Here is a 27,586-nt window from a genome sequence, read left to right as displayed (position 1 = left end):
AGAAATGTTTACTTCTGGGAATACCTTTCTACAGTAAGATTTTTCCCAGTCTGCTACATCATAGTTACAGAAACAAAAATCCTTACAACAACAACAAAAAAAGACACAAGGATACATTTCCAAGCCAAACAATTTTTCACTCTCCTCTTAGGCAACTTTGCTAGTAGCATCTATAAATTAGAATTTCAGAGGAAAAAAATGACTTTACCACCTAAATATATAAAATTAACAGCAAAGATCCAAGAATTCTAAGATACAAGAGGGGAAAAAAACTTGAATTCATGTCCATAAATAGATTCCTTCAGAAGTTCACTAAAATATTACTACTTTTTTAAAAAATCACATTTCATACTTGTCAGATCATGTTTTTTTACCTTAATATGTTATACATCTATTTGTTCTAAAGAAAAGTTAATTTGGGTGGAGACTGGCTACTTTACTAGTTTCCACTTCACATCCAGGAGACATTTTCAGGCTACATTGAACTGGAAAAGATAAAGGAATTTATCAGATCACAACAGGGTCCTCACCAGGAGGAATATTAAAAAGGAATCACTAATACACTAGCAGCATTGAAGTTCTGCCCCTGATATGCATCAAAAGACACTAACACAGGGAAGCTGCAACTCTTATGAGATACTTTTAATCATATACAATTTAGCCCCCATAATTAAGGTAGAAATGTTCCCCATCCAGCCAGGTTTAGAATAGAACATATCCAAAATTGCTGTTATGTTTTAGCAGCCTGTCTTCTTTTGGTGCTTCTTTTATGACAGTTTGTTCCCATGTATTAAAGGGATGACGTAGACAGAAATGTCGTCTCCTGAGCCCAGTCTGTCATTGGATATTCTCCAGCCTCTGTCTTTCAGCACTCCCCTGGCTCGCATTACCAGATCCTGAGCTGCTAACGTGTACCTACAAGTTATTTTTTAAAAAGCCACAGATCAGAGATATTGTACAAAAGTAAAGCTTTATCACATTAGAGGGAAACCATTCCACATATTCTCTCTTTACAGTACAATTGAGTAGCCAAGGATATGGCAGATATACTTACAGAAAGTTTCTAGAACACAGGAATAGCTATTGTGAATTCTCCTACATGTGCCTTTTCTGCTTATACTTGATAAGACTACCATCAAAAGGCAGTATCAGGTATGATAGGTCATGGGGAAACAAAGTATTTATGATATATAGTGTTCAATCCAACATCAGCTTTTTAATGTTAAAATAAACATACTGAATTGTTCTTAAATGACTCATGAAAAACCATCATGAAGACCCAATGGGGTGCTGCTCAATCCAACACAGCTGTGTTATAAAATATATGCCGCTGTATGCTGCACCATGGAGCTGCGGTGGCTCAAGTGGTTAAGACGCTGAACTGCAGGCTGTGGAAGGTCAGTAGTTCAGCGGTTCAAGACCCGGGTGCCGCAAGACAGGGTGAGCTCCTGTCTCTAGTTCCAGCTCCTGCCAACCTAGCAGTTCGAAAGCAAGAAATTGCAAGTAGATAAATAGGGACCACTTCGGTGGGAAGGTAACAGCGTTCCGTGCGCCTGGGTGTTTAGTCATGCCGGCCACATGACCACGGAAACGTCTTCGGACAGCGCTGGCTCTTCGGCTTTGAAACGGAGATGAGCACCGCAACCCTAGAGTCGGATTCGACTGGCTTTCGAGCAAGGGAACCTTTACCTTTACCTTTATGCTGCACCAGCCACAACTTCCAAAAGACACACGTCAATGGCTTGGATCCTCCAGTAATTTCCACAGATAAAAGAGATTTCCATCAGCAGAGCAGGACGACTTTGTCCCTCCCATTCTAGTACACCTCAAAATGCCCTCCAAAATAATGCTCTTGGGGAACAGGTTGCCAACCTCCAGGAGGGGCCTACAGGTCCCCTGGAATTACAAATGATCTTCAAACTACAGAGATCCATTCCTTTGGAGAAAACGGCTGCTTTGGAGAGTGGGCTCCATAGCATTATACCCCACTGAGGTCCCTTTCTTCCCCACCTTCCACCCAAACCCCACCCTCCCCAAGTTGCACCTCCCAAATCTCCAGGAATTTCACATCATGGAGTTGGTAACTTTACAGGGGACTCCCAGGGACAGCATGAGAGATGGTTCAGAGATATGTAGCAGGAAATCAATGAAAATCCTCCTCCCACTTACATTCATGGAAATCCTTTGGGCAATCCAACCAACAGTTGCTAGGCCTGAAACAGTGGTTGCAGCTGTTGAACAACACAGCAGTGATCACAGAATGAGTTGCTAGCTCGCCACTTTATAGTCACATAGAACAATGTGGTAGTATGACTTTGACAGAAATAATAATGGTCTTCATGCCAAGTAGAGTTAATAAAAATCCACCATAAGAATAATTCACGGAAATGGGTCTACAAATAGCCCAAACTGCAAACCTGGGCAAATGAACTATCCCTACTCCCTAAGTCCCTTACCTGAGTTGTACTTGGTAAGAAATAAGAGAGCACATCCAGAATGAATAGCAGAAAAGGCTGGTTAGCATTAACAGAGACATAGCTGTTTATTTTATAATGACATGTACAAAAGATGATTTTCTTGAGCCATTCCCTGAATATTCTTTTCATGAGGGACTGGGAGAGATCTTGTCAAAATTTGTACTCAATAATAGCCTAAAAGATTATTTTATACCCATGAGGAGACAAACAGGCATAAATACATTTTTATCTCATACCTAATTCCAGACTTGGTCCCAGAGTGTAAATCAAACCATTTATTTATTTAGCAAATCCACACAATTGGACCAGGCAGAAAAAAGGAAGATGTTACTTCAAATCTGGGAAACCACCAGGTTTACAGAAAAATCCCAATTTTTAAAAAAAGACAAAGATTTGGAGGTTTAGAACTTTTCCCAAATGGAAAACTTATGCACACACAACAATGTCAAAAGAAGCACTGACCAAGATCTTACAACGTTATGCTAGGCAACCCACATATACAAGGCATGTTTTTAAGTACACAATGGCTGAGGGGAGAAGTAGCAACCAGGAAGAGAGGAAAAAGGAGAGATTTGAGGGGGGAGAGGAAGTGGCAAGGGGGGACAAGTTAAGAAGGGGGGGCAATTGGGGGGCAGAATATTCCCTTTCTCATGCATCCTCACAGGTATCACCTTAGTTCATTTTTATTTGATATATTTTTATTTTACACTCATTATTTCGATACTAAGGTATACAGTAAGTAAAGATCTTAAGGTAGAAGGGAATATAGTTGTTACTGTTGTCCTATAGCATAAAAGCTTACTCTCTAATTTAAAGAATACAAAGATATTGCTACTGTTTTAAAGAAAAAAGCTACTAAGGGAAAACAAACTTCTAATCTTTATCATCTCCCTTATATATAAAAAGCCGAATGGTGGTTGCACTTCTCTAGAACATTCCACATGCTCCGGAATTGGTTGGCACCCTGGTGTGTCACTCAGAATCTGTCCCTATCCGCTGGCTGCATTGCTTGAGTCTTCCCTCCAACATTCTAAACAGTTTGCTGTTCCTCTCCCCCCCCCATAGCCAGTCAGAACACAGAGGTTATTTGCATATGCAGCCTCATTGGCCTTTGCCTCGGAACACAGAGGTCGTTTGCATTTGCGACTTGATTGGCTTTTGCCTCTAACATTCTAAACAGTTTGCTGTTCTGAGGTAAAATGTGTCCAATCTCCAGGTGAGGGCTGGAGATCACTCAGAATTACAACTGCTTTCCAGATGGCAGAGATCAGTTCCCCTGGAGAAAATGGTGGGATCTATATCCTTATATGCTGCTGAGGGGGCGACCGTATGACAGCCAATATGATGTAGCAGTCAGGGCTTCAGAGCACGGGAGAGGCTGCAGGTGTGGGGGGGGGGGAAAGCTGAAGCATGAGGGGGAAATAAAGGTAGGTTGATGATTGGCTGGGAAGGAGATAGGGTTGCCAGCTCCAGGTGAGAAATTCCTGGAGATGTGACGGTTGGAGCCTGGAGAGGGTGAGGGTTCAGGAGGCATGGGACCTCGGACAGGTACAAAGCCATAGACTCCACCCTCCAAACCAACCATTCCCTTCTGAGAAACCATCGTTGCCAATCTCCAGGTGAGGGCTGGAGATCACTCAAAATTACAATCGTTCTTTAGGTAGGGGAGATCAGTTCCTCTGGAGAAAATGGTGGACTCAGTGTCATTATACCCTGCTGAGGTCGCTACAGCAAATTGACACTGAGTGTTCAAGGTTGGGGCACCCGCCCAGAGCCTCTTTCTAGAGATCGTTGTATTTATTTACACAACACTTTCTAGAAGCCATTGTATTTATTTCCACAACGAGCCTTTTTCCTAGTAACATATAATTGCTGGATGGTGGTGGCTTGTGGCCTATGGGGTGACGAGATTGCATGTGCTCCCTCAGCCACTGGCCCGCCGGCTGCCAGTCAAGACTACTGGCGTGCCATTGGCCGGGTGTGCTGCTCTTCCCTGCCCACTCCCCCTTCCACTCTGCCCTGTCAGAGTTCCGGGCAAATGGCTTTGTCACTTTGACGAAGATGCTTCTACTGCTTGCCTCCTGTGTGGGACTTAACTTTTCCCTCAGTGGCTGTTGGTAGGTGTAACGAAATGGCAGTTACCTGTGTTTTGTAAGATGGCTGCTGTCTGTGGTTGTTTGTTTAAAATGTTCCACCATAAGGTTTAATTGAGCTGTAGTTCCAGAGAGGTCTCACTCACTGGGGTGAATGGGACTTCCTCATCTGCTGGACTACAGTTCCCAGCTGCCCCAAGGCAGAAAAGAGCGGGAAAACTAGGACTCTCCCAACGTGTGGGCGGCATCAATAGAGACTGAAGCCCATCCAGGGAGGAGGCCGTCTTCGTCCTACATGAGGTTAGAAAAGGCTCCTGCTGCCTGTGTTGACCAAGCTGTCCAGGCCACAGGCCAGAGATGTGGGGGAACCCTGCTCTCTTGGGCCAGAGAGAAAGAGGCTAGAGCAGAGAGCCAGAGGCTGGTGTGTAGGGGAAGAGGATGGCGTTTAACCCCTGTGGGTTTATGCTATGTTGCTTTATAGTGCGTGCTTACTCCTACAGTGAGTGTTTGCACCAGGGTTGCCAAATGTTTTTTGGCCGGGAGCAGGGGGCTCCCGGCCAGCGTCTTCGGCGTGCACATCACCCGGAAGTGACGTCGCATGCTGGGGGCGTGGCCACGCCATTTGAGGGGGAAACTCTTTGTTTTCCCCTCAAATGGCGTGGCCCCGCCCCCAGCGTGCGACGTCACTTCCGGGTGACGCGCACGCGGGGGTGGGGTTTCCCCCGGGCCCCGATTCCGTGGGAGCGGAAATCGGGGCTCGAAAGCGGGGGGAATTCCGCCCTCCCGGGGCATTTGGCAGCCCTAGTGTGCGCCCCATAACTGTGTAAATAGATAAATTCTTTTATTTGGGCTAATAATCTGTGTTGTGCTCAGACCACATAGTCTTCCCTGCTCTGCACAATAACAAAGGGAGGGGGTAGCCCAAGGAGGCAAGGAAAGGCCAGACCCTTGGCTTGCCAACTTTCCAGGGATCCACCAAAGATTGGGGATTTTATCTCCAAATACGGAGATTTGGCCAGAGGCGTCTCACTGTCCTTACAAAAATGCAGTGACGATTCAGTGAGTCATGGCAGCGAATTTAAGGAGTGAGATACGCGCACAGGACGAGGGTGGGAGGCAAACGGCTGAGTGATAAACTGGAGCCCATTTCGCCACAGTAGGCAACCAAGCTCGGTTCAGACAAAGGAAGGAAACCCTTTGCAGGCCTTTGTGAGGAACTCATTGGGGCCAGTACTGAGTCTAGGGTTGCCAGCTCCAGGTAGGGAGATTCCTGGAGATTTTCTGGGAGAGTCCATGAAAGCCAGGATTTGGGGAGGGGAGAGGCCTCAGCTGAACAGAATGCCATAAAGCCCACCTTCCAAAGCAGTTATTTTCTCGGGGGGGGGAGAGGTCTGCTGTCTGGAGTTCAGTTGTGATACCTGGTGATCTTCAGGCTCCACCTGGAGGTTGGCTACCATAGGCATAGCAATCAGTGCTTCAGAGCGTCAGAGCAGGGTCTGCTTGATCCAGGTTCTTGCTGTAGAAGCTAAGTGGGTGATTGTGGACCAGTCACAGACTTTCAGCCTAACCTACCTCACAGGGTTGTTGTGCAAGTCAAAAAGGGGAGAGGAGAATGATGTAAGCTGCTTTGGTCCCCATTGCAGAGAAAGACTACTTTTCATCCTGGGAAACCACTGTTGCCAATCTCCAGGTGAGGGCTGGAGATCACTCAGAATTACAACTGCTCTCCAGATGGCAGAGATCAGTTCCCCTGGAGAAAATGGTAAACTCTGTGGCAGTCAGGGCTTCAGAGCACGGAATAGGCTGCAGGTGTGTGTGTGTGGGGAAATGGAAAGCTGAAGGGAGAGGGGGAAATAAAGGTAGGTTGATGATTGGCTGGGAAGGAAATAGGCATGGAACCTGGAGAGGGTGAGGTTTGAGGAGGGGTGGGACCTCAGACAGATACAATGCCATAGACTCCACCCTCCCAACCAGCCATTCCCTTCTGGGGAACCACTGCTGCCAATCTCAGGAGAGGGGTGGAAATCACTCAGAATTACAACTGATCTCTAGGAGGGAGGGGGAAGGAGATGCAAAGCTGAAATCAGAGGGGCAGTTAATGGCAGGTTGAGGCTTGGCTGGGAAGAAGATAGGGTTGCCAACTCCAGGTTGGGAAATTCCTGGAGATTTGAGGGATGGAGCCTGGAGAGAGTAAGGTTTGAGGAGTGGTGGGACCTCAGACAGGTACAATGCCATAGACTCCACTCCACCCTCCCAACCAGCCATTTCATCCTGGGTAACAATAGTTGCCAATCTCCAGGTGAGGGCTGAAGATCACTGAAAATTACAACTGCTGTTCAGGTAGCAGAGATCAGTTCCTCCGGAGAAAATAGTGGACTCTGTGTCATTATACCCTGCTGAGATCGCCAGAGCACAGTGACGCTGAGTGCCCAAGGCCTTGGCACTCTCCCAGAGCCTCTTTCTAGAGCTCATTGTATTTATTTCCTCAACGAGCCTTATTCCTAGTGGTAGAATAAAAGAGCAGGCAATGATTGCAGACAGGTTTAAAACAGTGCATATCAGGAGCTAGAGTAAGAGGGTCAGTGTTTATCCTTAGCAACGAAGTGTTTCGAGAACTTAGAGATAACTATCAATAGCAGTCCATTACTAAATGTTTTATTCATTAATGCAGTGAATTTAGATTTCAACTGTCAGGGCAAGTTTACAGAATTGCTGAAGTAGCTTTCAAGCAAGTAGTTCTCCCCAGTGAAGCATTTAATTGGAACAATTTTCCCCCCCACAATATCTATTTGCTGTTGCTGAAGCTTCTAAAATTGATCAGAGGAAGTATTGTAAAGATGACAAAATATTCTCCTGGGATGAATTACTTCTCTCATCTATAGCCCAAGATATGGAAGGGCTACCCCCACTCTACCATTCATACACTAGGCAAGGAAGGTGAGAAAGGAAGATTAGTGATAGAGCAGTCCAAATAGCACTGGCTCTGCCCAAGAACTACTTTAGTGTGGAATGAAGCTTCTGTTTGGCTTCTAGTCAATGTAAATCACTGCTATATTGATACTGGCTTTGAAATCCTGCCCCTATGTGTTGATGAACTAGAGATGTAAGAGTTCCAAAAATCTTGAAGTCACTGGAAAAAATGCTGGTTTTCCCATTTTTCCCTGGGGGGGGGGGGAAACTGAAATTTTGGAGGGGGGGGGAATTGAAATGTATGCAATCTGTGCTTTCCTATCAAACTTAAAATACATAATTTGTAACTTAGGATATTGCATAAATGTCTTGATTTTCTGTCAGAAAGATTGCAAATATACCCAATACTTGGGAGAGAGTTGCAAACTGCTACAACCTACGCTACCTTAGCACATATATTTTAATTTCTGCCATTTTAGAGGTGGAAAAATGCAAAATTTTTAGTCAATTTTGTAGTCAACAAAATAATGCATATTATGTGGACTACCAGAATATTTAAATATTGTTAAACTTTATAATATTGAAAACAATGCTCTTTAATAATGTATTATTAATCACATTATAGCACATTGTTTCAAAAACTGTTTACATTTATACAAAAACATATTGTTGAAAATACGTTGTAAAATTCTATAGAACACATCAGTATTATCATTATTGACTATTGTAGACTCTTACATAAAAATGTTGATGCTACATATTTTGAGTAAAATCTCATTCCAAAAGGGGGGGAATCGAGTTTTTTTTTTTTGTGAGGGGGATTCAGAAAATTTGCAAAAACTTCTGAACTTTTTCATCCTATACATTTTGATAGAAGTCTTTTTAAAAGAAGCATTTCACTTATTCCTCCTAATAGGAGTCGCTTTCAGCACTCCCCAACATTTCCCAATTTTTCTATCACCCCCCCCCCCAAAAAAAATTTTCCCATTTTTTCCCTGAGTCTTCACATCTTTATAATGAACCCCATGGAACACTGTGGGAAGTAAAGGTGAAATCACCCAGTTCTGCTGACAGCAGTGCCTTCTGCAAGTGCATAACATAGTAAGGCTTCAAACCACTACCTGCAAATGAGCTGACAGATGCACTTACACCCTTACGTCTGTATTTTAATATATTGGTTGTTTTTAATCTGTTTCACTGTAAATCACTTTCAGCAATGAGAAAAGGTGGTACAGAAATGTAATAAATAAATAAAATTACATCTTGCCATGTTTTGGCCTCCCTCCCCACCCCCCATCAAGTGCCCTGTTCAAATACAGGTCATATCATTTGTATGGCATTTTTATATCCTTCCATATAGCATTCTGACCTAAAGAATTTGTATCCTAACTTCTCCCGACAGCTGATTATAAAGCAAACAAAAAACTTCACGTTACCCAAATGCTCACCAGAGATGTAACTTTCCCAGAAATTGACAGGGGAGGAGTAGGGTTGCCACCTACAGGTTGGGATATTCCTGGCGACCTGGGGGTGGAGCCTGGGGAGGGCAGGGTTTAGGGAGGGGAAGGACCCCATCGGGTTAAATGCCATAAATCCCACATTCCAAAGCAGCCACTTTCTCCAGGGGAACTGATCTCTATAGTCTGGAGATCAGTTGTAATTCCAGAAGATCTCCAAACCCCACATGGAGGATGGCAACCCTGGGAGGGGAGAAGACAATTTTCTCCAACATTTTGAAACTTTTCTTAGGGTCTTCACCTATCTATTTCTTACAGTTATTTCACTGCAGGAGAAAAGTGTATATGCTTCTGCTAGCTTAGCCTCTAGGCAATCTCACTTAAGCTTCTCAGAAGGCAGATTGTGCACAATTTGGTCACATTCTATGCTTAGCTGAAAGAATCTCAGTTCAGAAGAAGAGTACTTAGAATTTCCCACACTGGCAGTACATTTAGAATTCAAGAATATTTACTATTTGATGGGCACATGGATCAACACAATGCTTAATTACATGTGTTTAAGAGCTGGGCCTACGGACTATTCACTTACTTTGGTGTTGCTTCCTGTTTAATTACACTTCCTTCCTAACAAAGATATCATTCACATGTTGGTGGTGAGCTAAATACATACCAAATCTAGATATAAAATCTAGTCATGGATTTCACCATGGAGTGATTTTGAAAACTCATGAAGGAAATAAAAATGGTTCAATGAATCTACTACCTTTGGACCTCTCTAATTCATACTATGTAGCATATGTGTTTTGTCTACAAACATACTGTTTGATGATACACAGTCTTCATAGAACAGGAAAAGATAAGAATGACTGAAGAATTGTATGAGGGCCTTCTGAATCTTTTTAGCTTATTGGCCATTCTTTAAAAACTGAAAACAGCTACAAGCCTCACCACCAGCATCAGTTAGCAGCAAAAGCCTTCTCTCTGGGAAGTGCCAACCTTACAACAAGAGCCAAGTATATTTAGAAAGACTTTAAATAAAGATAATGCTTATTCAGGGGATGACAGGAATACTTCCTAAATTAAAAAATATAAACAATAGGCAAAACTACAAACCTGTGGGGGTCATCAGGGTCACAGTTTGGTAGGAAATTAGTCACCGCTTCTGCCACTTCTTCATTTAATAGTACATCCCAAAGTCCATCTGTAGCTAAAATCAAGACATCATCCGGGCCATGCCTATACTGGAGAAGATCATACACTCTCAGCTGAAAGTAAAATGAAAGAAAAAAGCAACACCATTAGTTGAAGGGGCCTTTCTGAGACTAGAAAACCCTTGACAAGCTGTATCGAATGCTGGCAGAAAAGCAACTCTGCACAATGTAAGACATTCACACACTAAAGAGAAGGTATTTAGGGACTGAAGTTCTAGCTGTTGGGAAAACTGGCAAAAAATACTTAGATATTCAGAGTTTGCAATGGATCTTTGCTTCACTGGAGAGGAGGCATTTCTTTCTGTGTAAAAATCTTTATTTATAAGGGAAGGGTACACAGGAAAATCTACAAAACAACAAAGACAAAGGTTTCATCTCTACAGCTACAGAACAGACCGACCACACGGTCTCACAACAACAAGTGTAATGGAGATTCTTCTTCTTGACCCCAGAAGGAAATCACCTGAATACATTAACCAATGATTGTGAGTAAACAGACTTAGATTTCCCGGGCTTTCTTCCCATTGGCTCTGAGCCAGGTTTCCCTTCCAGGTAAGAATAAACAACAGCACACAAGGTAAACAGATTAACCCTATAATGACTGAATTAGACCTTGCAACACACATATTTCCAACACCCCTTCTCAAGGTCTAACATGTAAGTCATTATTCATGCACATACAAACATAATTCATTATTCACTTTAATATTTGGCTCAACCATATTCAACATTTTACAAAGACGTTCAAATTTTTCTTTGGTCAGTGGCTTAGTCAAAATGTCAACCACCATTTCCTCTGTGCGACAATGTTCAATCTCTATTAGCCCCTTCTGGTACAAATCTTTCACAAGCGCACACTTAATACCAATAGATCTACTTCCTGCTGTGGTGCTTTCTCCCTTGCATACAGTAATACAAGCCTGATTGTCCCCAAACATAAGTACAGGTACAGGATCTCTTATTTCAAAGTACTTCAATAAATGAAAAATCAATTCAAGTCTACTGCAGGCACTTGCTGCTGAAACACTCAGCTTCTGCTATAGACTGCGCCACAACAGTTTGCTTTCTACTAGTCCAGTCTATTAGTCCATCTCCATAGATTAATAAGTATCCACTTGTTGACTTGAAATTGTTCGATTCTTCTCCCCAGTTGTCGTCCATATATTCAACTAGCCTTGGCCCTTCAGATGGTGCAATTTTCAGTTCTAAGTCCATTGTTCCTTTCAGGTACCTTGCTAGTTTCTTTATTGCGCTCCAATCATGATGGTTAGGTGAACTCACTTTTCTACACAAGATGCCAACTGATGCTGTGATGTCAGGCCTCGTGGTTTTGCTTAAGTAGAGAAGTTTTCCAACTGTATTCTCCAATGTCTTTGAGAAGTCTTCCATCCTTTTCCTTTAGATATCCAGGTTCAAGTGGTATGGATGATGCTTTGCAGTTTTTCATACCAACAGATTCTATAAAGTACATAATTTTTCATTTCTGGCATCCAAGAAAGGTTCCATCCTCGAGTCTTTCAACTTGTATTCCGAGGTAGTTTTTTACGTCTCCAAGCTGCTTGACTTCTACTTCCTTGTTCAGTCCATCAGCTATTTCTTTAATATCCTCTCTGTTTTGAGAAGACATTATCAAGTCATCAATGTAAACAAGAATGTACTGGTATTGTCCATTTTTAATTCTAGTGTACAGGCAACCTTGCTCAAAGCCTTGCGTCTGCAATAGTCCTGTAATTTTGTCATACCAAGCCTTTGCTTCTTGTTTTAGTCCATAGAGTCCTTTGTTGAGTCTGTAAATTTTGAGTCTGTAATTTTCTTGTCCTTCGACTCTGAAACACTCAGGTTGTTCCATAAATATTTCCTCAGATAGTTCTCCATTGAGAAATGCAGTCTTTATATCAAGACGCTCTACAGTCATGTCTCTTGATGTTGCAACACTAAGAAGTGTATGCAGGAAAATCTACAAAACAACAAAGACCTAAGGCTACATCTCTACAGCTGCAGAACAGACCGACCACACGGTCTCATAACAACTGTAATAGAGATTATTATTCTTCTTGACCCCTAGAAGGAAATCACCTGAATACATTAACCAATGAATGTGAGTAAACAGACTTCAATTTCCTGGGCTTTCTTCCCATTGGCTCTGAGCAAGGTTTCCCTTCCAGGTCAGTCTAAACAATAGCACACAAGGTAAACAGATTAGCCCTATAATGACTGAATTGCAACACACACGCATTTCCAACACTAGCAAGCAGTGCTGCTGCTGAACTGGACATCATTTGTGCTGGTTACTTCCCTAGCTCAACAAATGTTTGTACAATTTGAAAAGTTAGGAGCCCTTCAGCCATCCTTCTCCCTCCTCTAAAGACAAGGCAGATCAGCTTCATGGTAACCAAGAAAAAACCACTAGCACAGATCCTGTGCAGAACCAGAAAATTGAAAAGGGATAGCCCTGTTATATGATACGAGCTTAACAAATATTGTTAGTCTTTAAGGTGCCACTGGACTGGTTTTGTTTAACCAGAAAAAGCCTATAGACTGGAACCAACCAGCTTTTTTGCATGCTAAAAAGGAAAGCTGGGTCTGCTTTGATAAACCAACAATGCTATGCTGGGAATCGTGGATGCTGCACAGACAAAATCCATTTGGGGTGGGGGCTGTAGTGGGGATAGGAATTGAGTAAGACTGAGTGGGAAAGGTTGTTGTACCCAACCCTGTTTATACAGTTCACAGCATTCTCCAGTGCTCTGCCAGAATATGAACTAGTCAAAAATGTTCTCATAGATCACAATATTTTTCAGTCACCAGCATAGACACATACCCTAAGTCTGATCTTTGACACTGACAGCTTGTTGAATGTGGCATCTAGAATATACTCCTCAGCTAAATTGCTCAAGTTCACTGAAGCAGCATGCCAAGTAAAGTTATGTTTTTCAATGATGTCCCTTCTGTGAGGTCTTCTAGCTACCTGCATTCAACTTCCCATTGTCAAACCACCTGGCCTTGAATTCTGAAAGCAAAACCTTCAGGAGTCCTTCTGAACCACTAACCAAGCACTTTAATTACCCCAGCAATGACTGTATTTTAAAAAGAATGAAGCAACCTTGTCACAGCAGACAAGTGGAAATTATTATCTGAATCAAGATTTGGAAAAGGTGCACCTGGCCTGTATAGCTGCATTATCCTTGTGGCTGACAGGGTCAGTGCTCTACTGATATGTTGGGAATACACCACAGCACTGCTAGATGAGACTGTTTATCATATTTCCCCTGTGTGTTGATACTCATAGAAACTCAGGAGTAAAAAGTATAGAGAAAGACCTCTTCATGGAGTCAGACCCCCAACGCAAAATCTTTATTTCCCTGTAATTTGTGGGGAAAAACAGAATTAAACTATTGGTTCTAATGTTATTTGCTAAGGGTAGAGAAAGATGCAATTAAGGACTTAAAAGCAGGTAAACCAGACATACACTGAATGGCACACTCGTCATTTAAACTAGCCAAAACCAGAATCTGATTAACAGTCCTCTACCAAAGGACACACCATGACTTACACCATCCAGATACCAACAAAAATTACAGCAGCAAAGAATAATAAATATAACAAACTAAATCAGTGCTGATTGTTTCTTTCTTTCACTAATCAAGACAGAGAAGATACTGAGAATAGTCTATATATACATAACAGGCTTAATCCCCCTCCTGTTGGAATTTATACATAGGGTATCCCAGAAAATGTATATGGTTGCTTCAGTCTTTTTATAGCACAAACTGCTATAGGCTAATGCCAACTAATACAGCTGATTTGGTTCATATGCAAGGTCCACAGCTGAAGATCCATATGCAAGATCTCAGAAGTATTCTCTAATTGACTTTCCTTTCACATTTATACAGAAAAATTAGACATAATCCATGGCCAATATGTTAAATACTTCAGTTTTATCTGTGAAATTGTAGAGGAGACAAGTCTGCCACTTATCCCTTGCACCAAGGTTGATTGAATTCAGAGTCCATCAAAAAAATGAACACAGAAGATTCCATAGAGCACTAATTGCTTAATTTGTAGCTTAATTTGTAGTTTATGAAGAATGAAGAAAACAGGTTAGGAGTACCTAGTGGGGTAGCAAGCATGGACATATGACAGCACTGAATTGAAAATATCAGTTCTAGGAATAGTTACATTAAAGTTACATGAATACATGAAGCTCCTTTACACTTAGAACTACTGCCTAAAGGAATGAGCAAGCACATGAGTCTATGGTATATGCTCAACTTTCTAACAGGAAAAATTGGAGATGTAAGGTAGCAACAGGAAGCCACTAACAACAAACCTGCTACAACCACCTACACCCAATAAGGTTACATCCAGTTTTTAAGGCACTACATTTTAGACATCAGACTTCCAGTTTCCACACGACACAGGATATTTATGTTGGTGTCTTGTGAGTTCAATGGGATGAATGCCAGTTTACCACAGGATATGCTGTCTATATATAGCTTTCCTTTGTATAGAATACATCTTGCAATGTTTGAGATATCTGTCTTTTCCTAGAATACTTCCTCAATTCTTGGCTATATAACACCCAACCAAAAGCATGGACTGTTTTCATTTTGATTCATTTTAATGCATGAATCCCAGTTATCTCCTTTATGCTACATCCAAGTAGAAACACACATTTTACTAAATTCGCCCACAGAACATTCCTACACTCACTCTCACCTTTGAAATCTGTGGAGCTAAGTGGTTCTTCTGAGAAGTCTTCTTCCCTAACAAGTGATCACACTCTCTACAAAAGTGATGGTTTGAAAGAGGGTACCAGTCAACTTGGAGTTACTCAGTCCCGTTCCCCCCCCCCCCCGGAATTTTGTTATTAGTGGCTTTGGGTTCACTACTGTTTTTATTATGACTATTTTGTGTCCCAAATTTTAACAATTTTTAATGCACTGAGATTTTCATTGTGACAGCAATATGGTTCATACATTTTAAAATAAAGCCAATAAAGTGAATTCTGGGAAAACAAATTTTAACAACTACACAAGCCATGAGATGCTATGCTCCTAAAGCAGCCTAATCCCCTCCAAAGAACTACAGAGAAACCAACAATGTGGGCAGTGTTCTGCACTTAGCTACTTCAGTATTGATCATCAAAGCTACTCCAATAAAATAAATCCCCTCTTAATTGCATTGCTGTTTATTATGTCAAGCATTACAAGCCTGTTTTGCTGGCAAATATGGAATTTTTTTTCATTATAATCCAAGTAATTTATATGTAAATAATTAAAAAATGGTCCCAGCACTATTATCTGCAGCACTTACCAATTAACCTCCTTTTAAGATGATTTTTTTGTAAAAAACAGACCCAAACAATGCTTCTTTGTTTCCTGCCCTGTAGCTAATTTCCAGTGCAGCATGCCAACTTTCCACTTTATGGCTCCATGTATTTTATATTAATGCTGTGTCAAATGCTTTACATGCTATCTAAATATCAGTAGATAGCCATCAATTGAGCTTCCACTGTCTAGCAGCCTTAGCCACAGAGAAATGAATTTTGACCATCTTTTCCTTAAGTCATTATAACTTCCTTCATTCTACCCACCATGTAGTTAATTTGATGTCTGTGCTTCAGACAGTCAGACATTTCCCTCTTCCTGTGACCATAATAAAGATATTAATGTTCTACCTCTGGAGATGAAGACAAAAAAGGCTTGATGTAGATGTTTGAGTCATGCACCTTCAGGTCGTGGTCGCCAAGTCCTCTTGTAACCCCAATAGTTGCCATGACACGAGCCTGGGAATGAGGACACACACCAGTTTAAAAAAAAAAAACATGTTCTGAAAGGTATTTGTGTGAGAGTTAGAAAAAAGAGTCCAGTAGAAGCCTTGAAAATGAACAAAATTTATGTGAGAATTGGTAAGCAGCACCAGTAACCATGTTCAATGACTCTAGCAGAGCTAATCCTGCCACCTCCACCATGACCTACAGAAGATGATATACACCTCTATTGTGTATCAAGCAGGTTCACTGTATTTCAACAAACTGATGCAAATGTAGGATAGGAAACTGAAAATTTCTGTTTTCTTCATCTTCTTTTGCCTTAATAAGAGGCTAACCCTGACTGAGATTCAAAACACTCTTTTGGCTTAATAAGAGGCTAACCCTGGCTGAGATTCAAAACAGCCCAGTAGGACTGCCATTGAATGAATGAATGAATGAATGACAGACCCCTACACAACACCACACGCTGTTTCTGAAACTCTACTTGGGCCCCGGTCACACAGGCCGGATATCGCGGGGGGGAGGCGTGACTAATTGCCCTGGCGCCGTTTGATGCGCGATTATGTGATCAGACGCGCCGCCGGCACACCACGGGTCCTTCCCTCGGCGCCAGCGGGTAAACGAGGGACCGGAGGGGAATGCAGCGCACCGGCGTGATCACACCACGGGCGTCTGGAGGCAGCCCGTGGCAAACGTTTACTAGTACCTTGGAGGTACTAGTTTTTTTAAGGCGCACTGTTGGCGGTAAGCCACGGGTGCGCTCCACTTCCCAGATGTTGGGGTGTGATCGCGCCTGGATAATCCGCCCCACCATCCGTGCCTCTCCCGCGGCAACCGGGGCCTTGGTTTCTAGAGGGTTGTCAGGCAACTTTGTGGCTTCCTTGGACATGTGCAATGAGTTCCTTTTGATCCTGCCCAGTACCCTGAATCTATCAAGTATTTCAGACTCATCATAAGCCTGACATGTACAGCTATAACGTGTCAGTACCTGAACCATACTCCTTTCCCTTCTCTTATATCACTTAGGCACATCAGTCTCCTTTACAAAATAATCGTAGCATGAATAAATGTTCTTTACCAACCCTGCAGAAACATCTGCATTACCAGTGTCATTTTCACAAGCTCATTTAATAGGAGAATGGGGTTCTTTGGGTTGCTTCTGAAGCTGGTAGTTGATTTTACTAATGCTAAGCACGCTCAAGATTGGATCTAAAATACATTGACAATTTTAACAACAAAAAGCACTAGACCAACAAAACAAGGAGCAAATAAATTAAAAATAGCAGGTGTGCAAATTACTTTGAAAATTAAAAAACCTTATCAACACATACTGATAAGCTTACAGCAAGTTCAATCTTTGAATAACTAGATTAATTCTGAAGATAAGCTATTTTACAAAAATCAGATAAGCAGTCAAAACCATAGGAGAAGGAGCTGCTTAGGAAATACAGTGAATATACCAAGGCCAGAGATCTGAAACCTCAGTGTGCTTTTGATCCAAGAGCTACACGTATCAGGCTTGCTGGGATCAGGGCTGATAAACCTGCTATTCCTAATTATGTAGTTGGCAACATGTGGCTACTTCAGTTGAGTTACTGCAAGGAACCCTCTCTCCACCACTTCTGAAAGGGAATTTTATTACTAAAAAAATTAAATAGAGGATAAAGTTCACTAGGAATGTATCGGTCCAAAGTAGCTGTTCTCATGCATCCCCTTTCTCAATCAACACTTGAATCCAATCTTGGTTGATCTCAGTATATCAAAAAGCCATTCTCAAAAATAAATTACATCCACAAAGTGCCTTTGACTTTTTCCAGCTTCTTGGTTTACACCTTATTGGTCAAATATTTAACTTTAAACTTTACAATCAGATTGTGGAGTTGTCTGCAAATCAAACAGATGAATAATTTCTTCACAAATTGTCTCCTCAATTCCTCAAAATGAAACAAAATGAAATCCCATTAAACAGTAGATAGAATGGAATTTTGCAGTAAATGATATTAAACTGCTTTTTTTGAATATGCTGCCTCTTCCCACCACACACCACCCCCACACATACCCTGCAGACAGCGGGAACTGATTTACAGGAGACACAATATTCTTTCAAACAGTCATAATGAAAAAAAATAAAAGAGGAAGAGTGGAAAACACTGAACAAACTGCTAGGGGCTAAACTGAGTGGTAAACAATATCAGGCTCTATAGTCCTTTGAAATGACAAAACACTTATGGCCTACCTTCTTGCCTTCTCCGTATATAAGGGGAAATTTCAAGTCATCTTCTTCAATGGTTTTGTATGCCCTGCAGGAGGATAAACACCATTTTATACAGCTTGCACTAAGTTAGTGACCCTGACATTGGTGGCTGCATTTTTATTTTGCTATTCCCTCTCTTTTCCTTTCTAATATGCTGTTGATTTTTAACAATTAATATTTTCCCTTAGTATTTTGCTATTTGGCCACAATAAAAATGCAAATAACATAATGTAATTCTACAGAAAGAGAAGATGAACACGTAGCTTTAAAAGAGAAACATGGAAGTAAACTGAGGAAACATTACCAGAGGCTTCTATAGATCCACATACAGCAATGTGTTATCATAAGAGGAAAGAAGAGAATTATTTGGTAGCTATGGAAAATGGCAGGATTTGCATAAACTGATTTTAAAAGATATCGAGCATTAAATAAAAGATATGGCTGCACTTTAGTGAAACCTCACTTAACCTTGACTATGTCATTTAACATTACCAGAAATTATCCCCGTCATATCCTCCTACCACTTCCCAGATATCTGAAAGATACGAAAAGGTTACAAAATTCCTTCTAGAAAACAAATTCCTATTAAGAATTCTTATGCAGGGTTGCCTTGTGGATATTATCCCATACAGCTCCATGCATGACCCTATGTGTATATACAACAATGATCTTTTGTTGTTGTTGTTGTTCAGTCGCACAGTCGAGTCCGACTCTTCGCGACCCCATGGACAAGATCATGCCAGGCCTTTCTGTCTTCCGCTGTCCTCTGAAGTTTGCTCAGTTTCAGTTTCAATGATCTACTGCACACTAATTCTTAAACAGAATTGCTTTACACCTTGAATCATTTTTATGATTTGGAGTGATGACGACAGAAAATTGGGTTCCTATCCAACACTATTACCAATGTTGTTGAACCCCAATGGGTGAAAAACAGGTAGTCTGGTGATGGGAAATAAAGAAGACAGCAAACATGATGAAAAATGAGACCTCCCTGCCCCATCTCTTTCAAATAACCTCTGTGTGGAATATCAGGTTTGCGGTTGCGGATTAAGCAGTCTGGCTAATGTTTCAGCACCAGGACAGAGGATGGCAACATGCAAAGCGATCTCAATCAATTCACGACCAGATCCAGTTGACAACTGGAGATCTCAATTAGCCTGGTCAGCAGCTGCCACCACTGGCACCTGGTAGCAGCCACCCCCTGCCCTCCTCCCAAAACAAAGTAGCCCAGGCTGCTGCTTGTAAGGAGGGAAGCCACCTTCTCAACTTGCCAGCTACCATCTCCACACTACTGAAGGAAGTAAAGCATACCATCAAGTTGCAACTGACGCATGGTGACCCCATGACGGGGTTCTCAAGGCAAGAGATGAGCAGAGGTTGTTTGCCATTGCCTTCCTCTGCACAGCAGCCCCAGTCTTCCTTGGTGGTGGTCTCCCACCCAAGTACTCACCCTACTTAGCTTCCGAGCTCTGATGAGATTAGGCTAGTCTGGGCTATGAGGGCTGCTACTTCACTACTGAAGCTACTAGCAAAAATTAGTAAACTACACTAAGAGGATAGTCACAGCAATTGCCTCATCCTCCTCATCTCTTTGTGAGGAGCTGGTGTGAGGACAATCCAATAATTGATCAGAAGTGACTCTGGCTGGAAGTGATGTGACCAGTGCTGTGAACTGGCCCACACACGAGCCATCCTTTGATGGGCCACTAGGGTTGCCAAGTGGACTTACCCCTCGCGGCGGGGGAGCCTCGCCGCGGTCTGGGAGTTGTAGCTGCACGCGTGCATGCGCGCCAGCAGCACGTCACCAGAAGTGACGTGCGACGTTGCTGACGTTGGGGGCATGGCCAAGCTCGTCGGGGGGAAAACCATATGGTTTTCCCCCCGACGAGCTCAGCCACGCCCCCAACGTCAGCAACGTGACTGCGTCACCTCTGGTGACGCAGCTTCGGGGGCGGGGTTCCCCCCGGGGCCCAATTCCGCCACGGCAGAAATTGGGCCTCCGAAGCGGGGGATTCCCCACCCACCCCGGGCCCATTTGGCAACCCTATGGGCCACCCCACCAATCCTGAAAACGTTGTTCACCCCTGCCCTCGGACATTACTAAACCTGTCAAAGAAGAGGAAGCAGTTCTTTTTCCCACCAGCCAGTCTAGAACTGTTGGAAGAGAGGCCAAATAAGCACTGAAGGATTTTTCCATAGAACTGCCTTGAAACATTCCCACACAGTCCCTGTATTTATCTTATACAACTACAACCTTCTGGACTTTAAGCAACAAAAAGAATGTTTAAACTGTCTGTGTCATTTATAGGAAGTTCATGGTGTGTAAAAATAGAATACACCACTGCTGTATTCTCATGGACACAGACACACACAGAAGAAGAAAAGCCTTCTAAAGCATGCTGGCATGACACCACTTGAGAGATCTGCTTAATTCAACAGCAGTAAACAATAAAAGTGCAGCTAAATGGAGACTTTCCAACTTTCTCCTTCTTTTACAAACCATGGCCTCTGAAAGAAAACCAACGCCTGTGAAAGCATGACAGAAGCCACTGTAAACGTAAAGATGTAATAGGGCTTGTGGCTTTGAGCTGTCTTAAAACTGTCAGCTTTAAGACATCACAACAGAGGGGCTGTTAAAAATCAAATGCATCATCATTTATACTAAATGCTGAACTTTCTAAACTTGATGTTTCCCTTCACTTCACACTCTCCCAGGATTTGTAAAAGGTTGTTATTCATTAAATGTGAATTGTATCTGGAAAAATGAAACTAAAGAGCAGATTTACATGCTGCACAACTTTGTGCACACTTAAAATAACTAGTTATATTGGGATTTGCTGGAATACCCTCCCTTTCAAAACCATATTTAATTATTATATCCCTGAAGCTTTTGCTGTGTCTATGTCCAATTTTGGGCTGTTCTTGACAACCAGGAATCCCTGATACCAGGTGCTGTTTCCCTTCACTCGACTCTCTCCCAGGATTTGTAAAGGGCCGTTACTCATTAAATGCCAATCGTATATGGAAACCTGCATTTGGATTCAACATTGAAACTAAAAGTAGTAAAAAAACCCTGGCATTTTGGACAGGACCAAAGCTTCAGACTAACATCCCAATTGAAAAGCCGCACAGCAGCAGCTGATACTGCAAGACATCCTGGGCAGGGAGACAGAAGGACCAGACACATCTGCGTCACATGAACTACACAGTCCCCTTTTTAACTCCAAAACAGTTTTGCCCTTTCTGGCCTTTGCTACTCCCCATGACTCCTCATTTCATATCTAGAGTAAGTTTCCCTCAATTTTTAGGCAAGCCTGATTTCATCAGACCTCAGAAGCTAAGCAGGGTTGGCCCTGGTTAGTATTCAGATGGGGGACCTCCAAGGAATACCAGGGTCACTACTCAGAGGCAGGCAACGGCAAACCCCCTCCAAATATCTCTTGCCTCGAAAATCCCATGAGGGGTCACCATAAGTCAGCTGTGACTTGACAGCAAAAAAAATAAATATCTTCACACAGATATCTTGAGAGGGCTTGGCATGATGTGGTCCATTCCCACAGATATCTTAAGGAGGAGGATGACGACACTGGATTTATACCCCGTCCTTCACTCAGAGTCTCAGAGTGGCTTACAATTTCCTTCCCTTCCTCTCCCCACAACAGACACCCTGTGAGGTAGGTTGGGGCCGAGAGAGCTCTGACTGAGAACTGCTCCTGAGAGAACAGCTCTGAGAGAACTGTGGCTTGCTCTGGGTCACCCAGCAGCTGCATGTGGAGAATCAAACCCGGTTCTCCCAGATTAGAGTCTGTGCTCTTAACCCCTACACCAAACTGGCTCTCTTCTTTGGAAGGCAAAACGACATGGAGGCAACGTCATTTTTAGAATGAAGCACATCCATCAGTGCAGGATCAACAGTCCATCTGTATTTTGTTGAACTATTGCTTTAGTTATTTTTATTAAGAACATAAGAACATAAGAGACGCCAATGTTGGATCAGGCCAAAGGCCCATCCAGTCCAACACTCTGTGTCACACAGTGGCCAGAAATACCAGTGCCATCAGGAGGTCCAGCAGTGGGGCCAGGACATTAGAAGCCCTCCCACTGTTGACCCCCCCCCCAAGCACCAAGAAGACAGAGCATCACTTGCCCCAGAGCCCCTAGCTATACCTTGTGGCTAATAGCCACTGATGGACCTCTGCTCCATATGCTTATCTAATTCCCTTTTGAAGCCGTCCATGCTTGTAGCACCCACCACTTCCTGTGGCAGTGAATTCCATGTGTTAATCACTCTTTGGGTGAAGAAGTACTTCCTTTTATCCGTTCTAACCCGACCGCTCTGCAGTTTCATGGAGTGCCCACGAGTTCTTGTATTGTGAGAAAGGGAGAAAAGTACCTCTTTCTTTACCTGCTCTTTCCCATGCATAATCTTATAAACCTCGATCATGTCACCCCTCAGTCGTCTTTTCTCCAAGCTAAAGAGCCCTAAGCGCTTTAACCTTTCCTCATAGGGAAAGTGTTCCAACCCTTTTATCATTTGAGTTGCCCTTTTCTGCACTTTTTCCAAAGCTATAATATCCTTTTTAAGGTGTGGTGCCCAGAACTGCACACAGTATTCCAAATGAGGTCTCACCATTGATTTATATAGGGGCATTATTATATTGGCTGATCTGTTTTCAATACCCTTCCTAATAATCCCCAGCATAGCATTGGCCTTCTTTATTGCAGTCACACACTGTCTCGACATTTTCAGTGAGTTATCCACTACAACTCCAAGATCTCTCTCTTGCTCAGTCTCTGCCAGTTCAGACCCCATCAATGTGTATTTATATTTAGGATTTTTGGCTCCAATGTGCATCACCTTGCACTTGGCCACATTGAACCCCATTTGCCATGTTGACGCCCACTCGCCCATCCTTGACAGATCCCCTTGGAGTGCCTCACAATCCTCACTGGTTTTCACCACCCTGAACAACTTTGTATCATCCGCAAATTTAGCCACTTCACTGCTTACTCCCATCTCCAAATCATTAATGAACAAGTTAAAAAGCAGTGGACCAAGTACTGATCCCTGCGGTACCCCACTGCTTACCACCCTCCACTGAGAAAATTGCCCACCTACACTCACTCTCTGTTTTCTATGAACTAGCCAGTTTTTGATCCATAAAAGGACTTGTCCTTCTATCCCATGATTTTTGAGCTTACTTAGGAGCCTTTGATGAGGAACTTTATCAAAAGCTTTCTGGAAGTCAAGGTAAATAATATCTATTGGATCCCCCTTGTCCACATGTTTGTTCACCCCCTCAAAGAACACTAACAGGTTAGTGAGACAAGATCTTCCCTTACAGAAACCGTGCTGAGTCTGCCTCAATAGGTTTTGTTCATCTATGTGCCTACTAATTCTTTCCTTAATAATGGTTTCCACCAATTTACCCGGTATCGACGTCAGACTGACTGGCCTGTAATTTCCCGGATCTCCTCTGGAACCCTTTTTAAAGATGGGAGTGACATTAGCTACCTTCCAATCCTCAGGAATGGAGGCAGATTTTAAGGAAAGATTACATATCTTTGTCAGGAGATCTACAAGTTCACATTTGAGTTCTTTCAGAACTCTCGGATGTATGCCATCTGAGCCTGGTGATTTTTCAGTTTTTAAGTTGTCTATCAGTTTTAGGACCTCCTCTCTCGTCACCTCAATCTGACTCAGGTCGTTCAACACCCCTCCTGAAATCAGTGGTTCTGGAGTGGGCAAGCACTTCTCATCTTCCACAGTGAAGACGGAGGCAAAAAATGCATTTAGCTTCTCAGCCATTTCCCTATCATCCTTCAATACTCCTTTTACCCCTTGGTCGTCCAAGGGCCCATTTTATTGCTTTAAGGTGACATTACTGGTACTTAAAGAGCTCTTTTAAATGAAACTGATGTAAACAATACATGCAGAACTGAGTGTAACATGAACATATGGCTCAACTCAAAACAAAGGGGGGGGGTGGCACCAGTGTTCCCTCTAAGCTGGGTTAGTGGGAGCTAGCTCACAGTTTTTTAGCCTCTGGCTCACACATTTTTGTCTTAGCTCAGGAAGGATGGTTCCAGAGCAAACTAATTTATGCAATAGCCAAATCACTCACTCACAACTTTAATGCCAGTAGCTCACAAAGTAAAAATTTTGCTCACTAGACTCCACAGCTTAGAGGGAGCATTGGGTGGCACCATCAGGAAACTTTTGGAGCAGACCAGAGCTGGAACAGATTGAAGGTCCAGTTCCAATGGTCAGTTTAGAGCCCAGCTCCACCAACTGAATTATGATGCAGGCATAATAGATACACAGGAAATGCAGGAGTTAGCAAAAAGTCTGAAAAAGTTACAGACTCTTTAAAAACTATTAAAGCATGGAAGAACAGGAGAAAGGGGAGACAGAAAGAGACTCGCAGTCTTCATAAATGAGGGATCTTGAAAGGAAACTTCCAAGCCCAGCTCTCTAGCAATTACACCACACAATCCTACATAATACTGTAAGGTTACATAAATATAAATGCGTTATATTCAGGACACTAATTAAAAATATTTATTTCAAGGTCTGTTGAATGTTTACAGTTTGACTGTAGAAAAAATAACGTCTAATGATAATTCAAACCGAGGCAGCCTGCCAGCCTTGTCTTAGACAACTGCAGTGAAGGACAAATGGGGGGGGGGGACTTCAGGGCTTCCTCAGTTTTGTTTTCAGCTCCTCCTGCCCCAGAGACTCCAGCCCTGTTATGCTAGCTTGCGTACACTTGGGGAAAGAGGAGCCATTTGTCACTGCCAGGAGATGTGCTATGCGCAGCAGGTCAGATCTCTTCCCCTGCTGTTCCTGCAGCTCGAGCTGCAAATCTTGAAAAGATGCAGAACATGCATGTTGCGAGTAGCCATTTATCATCACTGGGCTGTGCTCCAGACAGAATATAGCTGGGCGATGTCTTGTCTGCATACAAAGGGGTGGGGACTGGAAAGGATGCCTTTCAAAGGAGTTCAGATAAATCTGATTCACCCCCTTGCTATTTTCTGTAACTTTCTCTTTGTTCATCGGCAGCGGAAGAGAATTGCTCTAATTATACCAAGGGCATCTCCCCCACCCCAAACAGAGTACTAAAGTATCTCCCATAATTATTAAGAAAATGCAGTTAGTTACTTGATGTGGCCCAGAGCAAATAGGTCTTAGAGACTTAGCAGGACCAGCTCTGGAAATTGTGTGTATAAACAAATAGTGCAATCTGTTTTTAAATTGTTGTTCATAAATGGTTGTTCTTAACAGTTTTTAGACTGTTTATTAATGTATTTATATTATGATGCCAAATGGCTTTGTGATCCGCCCTAAGCCCACTTGTGGGGAGGGCAGAATATAAGTTTGAAAAATAAAATAAAATTTTAAAAATAGGAAACTTATATCAGAGAAAAGGACTGCTTAGGCTGAGGTCTAAAGCATGATCATATAATTAACACTCTGACCAATGACCAAATCCACATGAATTTGCGAACAAGCAACAGAGCTGGTGAAAACCAGACGTGCACTAGCTTCTCATTGCCCAGCACAACCTGGAGTCCAATCTGGAGACTACTTAACCTGAAAACAACTAAAAAGCTAATTAGACCCACCTGCCTTGGCTGGGAAATAAATTCAGATCCAGGCAAGGGACACTGCCACTTTAAATACTGCCCTGGGATCTGTGGCAAAGCTAATGAGGTCTGTCAGTTGGGTCTCTTTTATTAGGTGGCTCTCTGGAGGATAAAGCCCAGGAGTTCTGTTACAGGGCTTCTGCGCTTGATTCAATAAATCAATTTATATTAAAGGGGAGGGAAGAAAGGAAAGGAGGCAGGCACGTCTGCTGTTGGCTTCATAAAGCATTCTGTGGCATTTCTCAATCTACTTATCCCCTTCTCTGTCAGACTGTCTGACTGCGCTGTCAAAGGACATTGAGCAGAACGATAAAAAATATGAGATTGCCCACAGCTACAACATTTGTTAAGCACAACTTGCGTATCACACAAAAGCAAGGCACACACGCCTGCCTCATTTCATGGGTTCTGCCTTTCCCACACAAAGAATATAATTTTGTGAACTGGAATCTCAAAACTTAACTTGAAATTGGTTACAAGGAAAAAATACAAAGGTCAACGGAGACTAAAAACAACTCCATTCTAGCCTTTTAAAAAAACTCAACTGCTCAGAGACTGAGACATTCTCCAGTAAAAAGAAAGAACACCAAATGGACTGAAACCATTCCAGGAAGGCTGTAAAGAAAGATGCTTTTTAAATGTTGTTATCCCTTAGGATTCTTGCCTTTTTGGTCTGGAATAAATGACACATATACCGTGCCCGCTCTGATGCCAATTGTGGCTAATAGGATCTCATAGCAACAAAACCTTACAGCATGCATCTCCTAAGAGGAAAGTCACTAGGGACAAAACACACAACATATCGGTCCAGCTGATACCTGCTCTAAGCCTGGCTTTTAACCCTTTGAATGTAGCTGAATATACAACTGAACAACTTTCTGAATTCCTATAAGTTTTCTTTGAAATTAAAATTTCTTTCTCCCCTCAAAACGTATCACGAGTAGAATACAATACCATGAACAGAACCAAGAGAGCTGGCAGAGACAACCAAATCTCCTTGTGTGTGTAAAATCAAGTTGACGTGGCTCAAGGTGCTTCTGTTTTGCAAGTCCTCCTCCCCTGTCCCCTGTCCCCATTGAAGAGTCTGGGAGGTTTCGGTTTAGCAAAGAGACAGTTTGGGGGGGCATGATCAGGCCTGGAACTACCTTGGGGCTATGCCCCCTCCCTAATCCCCCCCCCCGAATCTTCCCATGTTGCTCCCAGCGGCAGGCATGACTGCCATGTGAATGAAGAAAGCTTCCTCACTCTTCTGCCTTCTCTCTCTCTCTTGCAGCAGACATTGGCCCGCTTGAAACAACCAGAATCGCTACCCTGACAAGGGCTTTCCCACACAAAGCCTCACAATCATTTCCCCCCTCCCTGCTGCAGTTAGGTTGTACGATAGGGGAGAGGAGCAAATCCTCCCTGAGAGTTCCATATCCAGAGCTCTTTCAGCCGCCATTGGTTGAGAAGGGTGATTGGGGCTCTTGTGTTCTGAAAAGGGCCGCTGCTGCTCTAAAGTTCTAAAAAAAGAAAGAAAAAGTCCAGGATTTTCTGCCAAGGCCCACCTCTTTTTTACATCGGCCATGTGAGTGCAGGGAGAATGGTAGTAGGGCTCAGGAATCTCCCAAGAGGATTTCTTGCTTTCGAACTGCTAGGTTGGCAGGAGCTGGAACTAGAGATGGGAGCTCACTCCATCATGCGGCACCCGGGTCTCGAACTGCTGAACTACCAACCTTCCACAGCCTGCAGTTCAGCGTCTTAACCACTTGAGCCACC

At 42.8% G+C, this 27,586-nt stretch overlaps 1 protein-coding gene across 1 annotated transcript in view; it reads right to left on the bottom strand.

Moving 5' to 3' along the window:
- Positions 1-425: 425 nt before the first annotated feature.
- The window catches only part of PPM1H (protein phosphatase, Mg2+/Mn2+ dependent 1H), a 150,545-nt gene continuing 123,384 nt past the window's right edge, over positions 426-27,586 (bottom strand). Inside the window, exons 10-13 of the mRNA XM_015419137.1 lie at positions 18,161-18,224; positions 15,829-15,936; positions 10,051-10,202; positions 426-915 (exon numbers count right to left, since the gene is read on the bottom strand). Coding sequence (XP_015274623.1) covers positions 768-915; positions 10,051-10,202; positions 15,829-15,936; positions 18,161-18,224 — 472 coding nt within the window. The 3' untranslated portion in view covers positions 426-767. The remainder of the gene's footprint in view (positions 916-10,050; positions 10,203-15,828; positions 15,937-18,160; positions 18,225-27,586) is intronic.

The sequence above is a fragment of the Gekko japonicus genome, unplaced genomic scaffold (genome assembly GCF_001447785.1).
Source record: "Gekko japonicus isolate JY-2015 unplaced genomic scaffold, Gekko_japonicus_V1.1 scaffold282, whole genome shotgun sequence".
Lineage (NCBI taxonomy): Eukaryota > Metazoa > Chordata > Lepidosauria > Squamata > Gekkonidae > Gekko > Gekko japonicus.
This window is presented reverse-complemented; position numbering and strand designations above follow the sequence as displayed.